This window comes from Salmo salar, chromosome 06 (genome assembly GCF_965601325.2).
Source record: "Salmo salar chromosome 06, fSalSal1, whole genome shotgun sequence".
NCBI classification, from domain to species: Eukaryota; Metazoa; Chordata; class Actinopteri; order Salmoniformes; family Salmonidae; genus Salmo; species Salmo salar.
Window position 1 is genome coordinate 79370969 of NC_138296.1, and position 9032 is coordinate 79380000.

General features: G+C 41.6%; 2 protein-coding genes across 6 annotated transcripts in view; both read right to left on the minus strand.

Annotated features, from left to right (window-relative positions):
* Nucleotides 1-3377, minus strand: part of LOC106608091 (zinc finger protein 410) — a 15001-nt gene extending 11624 nt beyond the window's left edge. The window contains exons 1-4 of one of the 5 annotated variants that reach the window (XM_014205796.2): nt 3268-3377; nt 2164-2215; nt 1882-2014; nt 1507-1695 (exon numbers count right to left, since the gene is read on the minus strand). In XM_014205796.2, the coding sequence (XP_014061271.1) occupies nt 1507-1695; nt 1882-2014; nt 2164-2196 (355 nt within the window). In that variant the 5' untranslated portion in view covers nt 2197-2215; nt 3268-3377. Of the gene's footprint in view, nt 1-1506; nt 1699-1881; nt 2015-2163; nt 2216-2516; nt 2578-3243 lie in introns of those variants that run through there. The other 4 variants (XM_014205794.2, XM_045721014.2, XM_014205795.3 and 1 more) reach the window with 4 other exon arrangements.
* A 1329-nt stretch (nt 3378-4706) lies between these two features.
* Nucleotides 4707-9032, minus strand: part of LOC106608090 (CLOCK-interacting pacemaker) — a 5963-nt gene continuing 1637 nt past the window's right edge. Inside the window, exon 3 of the mRNA XM_014205793.3 lies at nt 4707-9032. This exon is cut by the window's right edge and continues 377 nt beyond it. Coding sequence (XP_014061268.1) covers nt 8397-9032 — 636 coding nt within the window. The 3' untranslated portion in view covers nt 4707-8396.

Below are 9032 nucleotides of genomic sequence, written 5' to 3' on the forward strand. Positions count from 1 at the left end.
CTTTTTCTCTCTCATGTTATTACACTGTTACCATGCACGTGCAACAAAGACAGCTCAGATGTGTAAGTGCCTTTTGAATTTGTCTAATTAATTAAAAATGAAAAGCTGAAATGTCATGAGTCAATAAGTATTCAATCCCTTTGTTATGACAAGCCTAAATAAGTTAAGGAGTAAAAATGTGCTTAACAAGTCACGTAATAAGTTGCATGGACTCAATCTCTGTGTGCAATAATAGTGTTTAACATGATTTTTAATGACTATCTCCTCTTCGTACCCCACACAGTCAAGCAGTGAATTTATAACACAGATTCAACCAAAGACCAGGGAGGTTTTCCAGTGTCTCGCAAAGGCTACCTATTGGTAGATGGTAAAAAATGTAATATAGCAGACACGGAATATCCCTTTGAGCATGGTGAAGTTATTAATTACACTTTGGATGGTGTATCAATACACCCAGTCACTACAAAGATACAGGCATCCTTCCCAACTCAGTTGTCGAAGAGGAAGGAAACCACTCAGGGATTTCACCATGAGGCCAATACTGACTTTATAACAGTTACAGAGTTTAATGGCTGTGATAGGAGGAAACTGAGGATGGATCAACATTGTAGTTACTCCACAATACTTACCTAATTGACAGAGTGAAAAGAAGGAAGCCTGTACAGAATATAAACATGCATCCTGTTTGCAACGAGGCACTAAAGTAATACTGTAAAAAATGTGGCAAAGCAATTCACTTTTTGTCTTGAATACAAAGTGTTATGTTGGGGGAAAATCCAATACAACACATTACTCAGTACCACTCTCCACATTTTCAAACAGTGGTGGCTGCATCATGTTATGGGTATGCTTGTAATCATTAAGGACTGGGGAGCTAAATGGAGCTGAATGGAGCTAAGCACAGGCAAAATCCTAGAGAAAAACTGGTTCAGTCTGCTTTCCATCAGACACTGGGAGATTAATTCACCTTTCAGCAGAACAATAACTTAAAACACAAAACCAAATCTACACTGGAGTTTCTTACCAAGAAGACACTGTATGTTCCTGAGGGTGCGAGTTAGACTTTTGACTAAAATCTGCTTGAAAATGTGGCAAGATCTGAAAATGGTTGTCTAGCAATAGTCAACAACCAATTTGACAGAGCTTGAATATTTTTTTAAATAATATTGGGCATATATTGCACAATCCAGATGTGTAAAGCTCTTAGAGACTTAGCCAGAACGACACAGCTGTAATCACTGCCAAAGGTGTGTCTACAAAGTATTGAGGGGTGTGAATAGTTATGTAAATGAGATAGACTCACCAGGTGTATCCAGGTGAAAGCTATGATCCCCTATTGATGTCACTTGTTAAATCCACTTCAATCAGTGTACTTTTTAACTCTGCATTGTTGGGAATGGGCTCGTAAGTAAGCATTCCACTGTAAAGTCTACACCGTTTGTATTCGGCAAATGGGACCAATAAAATTGTATTTAATATGGTTGCTTGGGCCCTGCGTCTCCGTACCTTTGGCGAGGTTGAGGAGGACGTAGGAGGTGCTCTCTGACCGCTGCAGGTCATGGAGGACAGGAGATGGGCTGAGGGGTGTGTGAGGGCTGCGGGGATGGGGGTTGGGGTGCACCTCCATGGTGCTCTGCTCTGCTCCCCCAAACTCTGACAGGGACAGAGATCTCGCTGACACATGGCTGAGACCACCTTCTGGGGAAGCAATCAAAGATTACATTAGTGGAGTGATTAGTTGGCTAGAGAACCAATGAGAGAGTAGGTTCTTAGAGAGATTTAGTCCAAGTAGCAATATATAATCTGAAAAACACAAGGCTATTGTATGGCAGATTGTCTATGATGATTTCCAGTCATTGTGATGATTGCTGTCTGTCTGACCTGTCAGGGCCAGCTGTGTGCACAGGGAGCTATCTGCAGGGGCCTGCAGGGGAAGGCAGGTGTGTTTGGGATCAGAGTCCTCCAGACCCTGCCCCAGAGGGATGGAAGCGTTCTGGACAAACTGAACCAGCAGCTGCAGAAGCCGAGGAGAGAGGGAGAGGAAGCAAGATAATTCATCAAACAGTTCTGTAGCTAAGGGTGGATCTGTATGTGCAAATGGAAAACCACAAATACATACTACCACGTATTAGTGTTGGCAGGTGAACAATGTGGAGCGCTTACCTCGGGTTTGGAGTCAAGCTCATCTGAAAGCATGGATTACGCCTTGAGAGATCTGTAGGGATAAATCACACTTTCCATTACTGAGCAAAATTAGCTGTTAACTGAGATGTCCTATTAGAGTGGTGGTGAGAATAATCATCACCATCCAGTGCTTCCCATTCATTAAGTCATAGTCAACCTAAATAGACTAGCTAACTATATGACTTGTTGAAACTAGCAACCAACATTTCAACAAAACAATAAGTGCATGCTAGATACGAAGTTTATTAATTAACAACTGAGCTGTTAGTCCGTGTGCTGAGTGTTAATCACGCAACAAGTTTTGCATAGTTGGAGGTATCTCTGTAAATTACCGAGTTAGCTGGCTAACTAGTACAGCCTCTGGCTTATGTTTAACTAATGCAGCATCAATAAAGACGGCCGCCTAGCTAACAACACCACCACTGTTCTCTCCAAAAAGGGTGGGTATAATGTGTTACGTTCCAACAGGAATCTGTTACAAAAACGTCGTAAATAACAAGGTTGCCAACAAACAACGCATACAAAGTTGTATAGCGGCATAATAAGATAGCAGGTAACGGTAGGGAGTGGGCTATTTAATTACGTTTTTCAGTAACCACGTTTATTCCGAAAAATGTCTGTCCTCACTCTGGTAGCCTATGGACAAACATTAAGAATAAGCTGTGGTGAGTTGATGCCTATTCGGCAGCTAGTTAGCTAGGTGAATTGATCATGCTACTTTGTATGCGTTGTTTGTTGGCAACCTTGTACTTTACAAAGTTTTGGGAACATATTCCTGTTGAAAGGTTCCACAAAGTATACACACCCCTACAAAAATGAACAACTGTCACCAGCTACAATAGAGTACCTTTGTGTTACTGGCCAACATTCATTCCCATCTCAGCTAAAAAGGTCGATTGAAAACGATGGCTAGTTTAGATAGCCGGCGAGTTTGTTGTTAGCGTTTGATTTGTTGCCGTTAATAGCATGTTAGGTTCTTATGCCAAAACAAAGCTTCTCAACAGTCAGTATATGTCACACATATTCACTTTAACCAAAATACTAAGATAAATTACTTACGAAATATGAATTTATACGCTTTACCTTGTTTTCTTATTTGTACATAGAAATGTAGTAGACCCCAGTTCTACGGGAATTCTTGAGGGACAAAACGCGTACTTCCGGGTTTCGTTGCTAAAATATAAACGCAAAAGGCTTTTGATTACTGACATCTGCTGGTTCTTGTGTGGTAACATCAGCTGTTATAAATACTGTAGCTACTATACTCTCCCTTCGTCAGTAGGGGTCAGTATAATTCTCAATTTCCAGAGAAAAGTACGTGCTAAATGTGTTCGTCTGCTTTCTATTTTACTGTTTGTGATGCTCGAGTTTTTGCATCGCAGTAGTAGCCACCGAGAATTACATTATTTCTAACAAATACAACTAAATGAATAAAAAAGATTAGGTCTCGATGTCTTGCTACGGCTGCACTGCAGCGGCTACTCACATGCGCTATCCCACTACTGGATGGCACGGGGGCTTTGACCTGCTCCGTTTCCGACCTGGGCACCCCTCCTTAGACGACCTGGTGGTCCCGGGCTCCCCCAGGAACACCATATCGGTACCGAACTTAGTGTGGACACCCGCTCGACATAGCACGCTACAGCCCAGAACTCCTCAGCTCACTCGATCCGCCAACCTCAGCCTCCCAGTGACTTGGATTACAGGCACGCGCCACCGCGCCCGGCGAGACACTCAACTGCAGGTAAAGGTGATAAAGGGTATGTGGCGTCATTTCGAATGAAGCTTAGGTTACAGTCCTTATTTGATCGAAATGTAACAACAGCCTCAGCAGGGCCCTCTTCCCCATCACTGAATTGTTACAGATTGGTTGTCTCTTGGTCTGGGTCATATTCTGTGTTGTCTTCAACTTCTGACACTTCCTCCTCTAATGCATCTTCACTGTCAGTTTCCTGGCCTCTCTCCTCCTCATGTCATAATCAAAGATATGATTAAGAGCCTCACATACGTTTGGTCATTGTGCTGCCACAGAATGAATTGTGAGCAAGGCCTCAAAAAAGCTTTATATACCAGAGCTGCGAGGAAAGTTCTATATATTATTTGCGATTGTTTGTGAGAATGCCATTAATTATCATACATTACAGTGCATTCGGAAAGTATTCCGACCCCTTGACTTTTTCCACATTTTGTTACATTACAGCTTTATTCTAAAATGTATTTCATTATTTTTTTTCCTCATCAATCTACACACAATACCCTATACTGCTGTGTGTGCATTGCTGGCTTACCACAAAGTAGTATAGCTTTCTTATGTAAATGTGGACTAACCTCTTGTCAACATGCTTGCCTACATTCCTGCTTTGAAGTGAGAGGAAGAACATTCACATCCCATCTCTGGATTATTAGTATGTTTTTCTTTTACTGTCAGTTGTCTGTTCACTTGGGATCTCATCCATTTTCTCTACTCAATTAGCTATATTGACTCAGATATTATCATGATTCATCACCAGACAGAGATCATGTTCCTTGAAATAAAGTTTATTAAGCAAGCAATGCATCTTAAAAAAAGTACAAAAATGTTAACTTCAGCAACACAAACACAGATAATGCATTTACTGATCATCGTTCACCTAAAGGATGCTCTGATTTACTTAGCTGCAAAGAGTGTTTTCAAGGTCCATCCTTTTAGAAAATGTACAGTACCAGTCAAAAGTTTGGACACACCTACTCATTCAAGGTTTTTCTTTATCTTAACTATTTTCTACATTGTAGAATTATAGTGAAGACATCAAAACTATGAAAGAACACATATGGAATCATGTAGTAACCAAAAAACTGTTAAACAAATCAAAATATATTTTAGATTTTTCAAAGTAGCCACCCTTTGCCTTGATGACAGCTTTGCACTCTTGGCATTCTCTCAACCAGCTTCATGAAGAATGCTTTTCCAAAAGTCTTGAAGGAGTTCCCACATATGCTGAGCACTTGTTGGCTGCTTTTCCTTCACTGCGGTTCAACTCATCCCAAACCATCTCAACTGGGTTGAGGTTGGGTGATTGTGGAGGCCAGGTCATCTGATGCAGCACTCCATAACTCTCCTTCTTGGTCAAATAGCCCTTACACAGCCTGGAGGTGTGTTGGGTCATTGTCCTGTTGAAAATCAAATGATAGTCCCACTAAGCTCAAACCAGATGGGATGGCGTATCGCTGTAACATTCTGTGGTAGCCATGCTGGTTGAGTGTGCCTTGAATTCTAAATAAATTAAGTGTCACCAGCAAAGCACCCCCACACCTCCTCCTCCATGCTTCACGGTGGGAACCACACATGCAGAAATAATTTGTTCACCTACTCTGGGTCTCACAAAGGCACGGCGGTAGGAAACAAACATCTCAAATTTGGACTCATCCGACCAAAGGACAGATTTCCACCGATCTAATATCCATTGCTTGTGTTTCTTGGCCCAAGCAAGTCTCTTATTATTATTGGTGTCCTTTAGTAGTGATTTCTTTGCAGCAATTCGACCATGAAGGCCTGAGTCACGCAGTCTCCTCTGAACAGTTGATGTTGAGATGTGTCTGTTACTTGAACTCTGTGAAGCATTTATTTAGGCTGCAATTTCTGAGATTGGTAACTCTAATGAACTCTCTTTGCTTACCATAATATGGACTTGGTCTTTTACCAAATACCTTCTGTATACCACCCATACCGTGTCACAAAACAAACTGATTGACTCAAACACATTAAGAAGGAAAGAAATTCCACAAATGAACTTTTAACAAGGCACACCTGTTAATTGAAATGCATTCCAGGTGACTACCTCATGAAGCTGGTTGAGAGAATGCCAATACTGTGCAAAGCAGTTATCAAGGCAAAGTGTGGCTACTTTAACAAATCTCAAATATTTTTGTTGTTTAACACATTTTTGGTTACTACATGATTGAATATGTGTTATTTCATAGTTGTAATGTCTTCACTATTATTCTACAATGTAGAAAATAGTAAAATAAAGAAAAACCCTTGAATGAGAAGGTGTGTCCAAACTTTTGACTGGTACTGTATAATTTAAAGAAGAATAGTAATAGAAAAACATTGGTACATAATTATCTGTTAGGGCTATGGACCATATGTCATCAATCACGAGCTATTACCAATGTGCTACTGAAACATTGAGAAATACAATCATAATTAATTGATGTCTTTGCGATAAGGAGGCAGGGTAAAATGATACAAAAAAGCTGCCAACATTTAAATACAAGACTCCCAATTTGAGTCAAGTTTCAAAATATGTATCCAATCAACAATAGCAAACATTTACACTTTTCACCTATTCAAACTGTGGTAAGAAGCAAATACATGCCTTATTCAGTTCTTAAAGATGATAAATTCAGGAAGCTCACATTTGAAAATGGCTGACCTGAGGCCTATTACTAGTATTTACACAAGATAACATCTAGCAAATGAGCAAATGATATCACATTCGTTGTTTTTGTAACAACTCTGAGGCACACAAACCATTAAAGATGCTTTGCAGGACAAAATGTCAAGATGTGGCACTAAGGTATGTCTGAGAGTCTGTCTTCGTATAGAGAACTAATTTGTTTTTGTCCTTGACACCACATAATCAATTGTCTAAATAAGGCCATGAATGACCAAACATTGGAGAGAGATACTGTATGTTGGTGTATCTATTACAAAACACAAAGAATAACAGATAAAAAATAACTTAACCTTATAAGTAGTGCCAACTTAGTCTTACTTGGGAGTAACTTCCCACACCATTTTTTTATTTCAAGGCATTCATTTTATTAAGAGAAGTATATGTTATAAGCGCTTGGTTCAGCACAGTAAACACGCTTTTATTTATATTTAAATGAACATCGACTAAAAGGACAATGATTAAAACTATCAATAAAAAACATCCCTTTAGCAAAAAAAGAAGCTATGCAGGTTCGATGTTCTCAAATGAATCTTCATTTCTGCCTTGGAGAAAAGAAGCAACGCTCCATAGAAATTTCTTTGGAACTACCTTCTAATTATTTGAGTGCAAATACAATAAAATGTTTTAAATAAAATTCTGCTTTTGGATAAGGCCTTGACAATTCTCTTACAAAAAATGTTATGACAAAAAGATTTCAGCCCATCTTCCATTTGGGGGACTTTCATTAGTCTTTGTTGTATAAAAAAAAATGCTTTGATGAACAGTATCCTCACTAGAATCCTAAAGGAGTCTTTATGTAAATCACTGTCTTTAGTCCATGAATTCATGAGGGAAAAAAGAATTCTGTGCTGCTTGCTTTCCATTCTCCTTAGACGTGCTCCAGTGGAAACCTACTGTATAAGTGGCTACACACTGGGCACAGACGTCAATTCAACATCTATTCCACATTGGTTCCACGTAATTTCACTGAAACAATGTTGATTCAACCAGTGTGTGCCCAGTGGGTATTGTAAAACGTATCAATAAACATATTTGTTTGAGCCTAAATTAACACCATATATATTTAATCAAAAACGTGTGGTTTTGTTGGGTTTAATTCAGATACCCACTCAGTACTCTTACTAACTATACCATGCAAGCCTTCTTCAATATAGGCCTATTTTACTCATCACGATGACGGCTACAAGTGTCAAGTGGTGGGCACTTTCAGCTTCCAGTAAAAAAGTCCCTTAGGGCTTATCTCAGAGATACTCAGAGCACAACAAGACTTCTTCTAAGAAGCAGGAAGGCGGTTTGACAGGATGAAGGCGAGCCAGGCTGGGTACAACAGAAAAGAGAGAATGCAACATCCACCACCCTATTCCCCATACACTATACATAGGATCAAAGTAGTGCACTATATAGAGTCAAGGTAGTGCACTATATAGGGAATAGAGCGATTTCATATCATACAGAAGCCTCCCATCCACCCTGGCCTGGTTTGGGGGGTAAGGCAGGCAGGCTACAGTGTTTACCAGGAGTATGCCTGGCCTGGTTTAGGGAAAAGCAGGCAGGCTAGTGTGTAGAGGGAGTTTGCCTGGCCTTGTTTAGGGTAGCTGAACCAGGCAGCAGTGCAGGGAGACTAGGTCAGAGTAACTGTCTGTTTGCGTGATCATTGTGGGCACATTACTGCCGGTCCAGCTTCCTCAGTCAGCCCAAGTCCCAGCCTCCCCCACCTCAACTCAGTCTCTCCCCAATCTAACAGATGAAACCCTGCTTTTACTTAGTCCAGGTCTAATCTGTATCTGCCTTTAAGATGCTCTGCTGCCCACTGCCCCTCCCTTTCTCTACGGTCTCTTTCTCTTCTTCCTGGAGGCTGGTTTGCAGCTTGCTCCAGATGCTGGTGTCTCCGGTCTGCAGGGCCTGCAGGAAGAGGTTGGTGTGCTCCTTGAGCCGGTCCAGGTCTCCCTGGGTTCTGCGGTTCTGACGGAGCAGGTCCTTGGTTCTTAGGGTGATGTCCAGCAGGCCAGACTTGGACAGGATGTTGTACGTGTTGCAGAAGCGCTTACGCTTGATGTCGTGGTCATCGCCATCGCCGTTGTCGGTTGTGCCGGCGTGTTTTGGGAGGGAGAGAGGCTGGGACTTGAGTTTCTCAGGGTGCTCAAAGTTGAGGGTGTGAGAAGGGGTTACGGTCAAGGACGTGGCGAGGTTGTACTCTGATCTACTGACGGCGGGGGAGGGTCTAGCAGGGCTACTACAGGCACTGGAGTCTGTGAGGGAGAGGGTGAGGGCGAGCCTGCGCTGGGGAGAGGGGGACAGAGAGCTAGTTGGAGGAGGGAGACTGAGGGTGCTGGAACCAGAAGAACCAGAGATAGAACTACCAGACTGCTGCTTCTGCTGTTTGTCTCTGTGGTTGTGATGGCGCTCCCG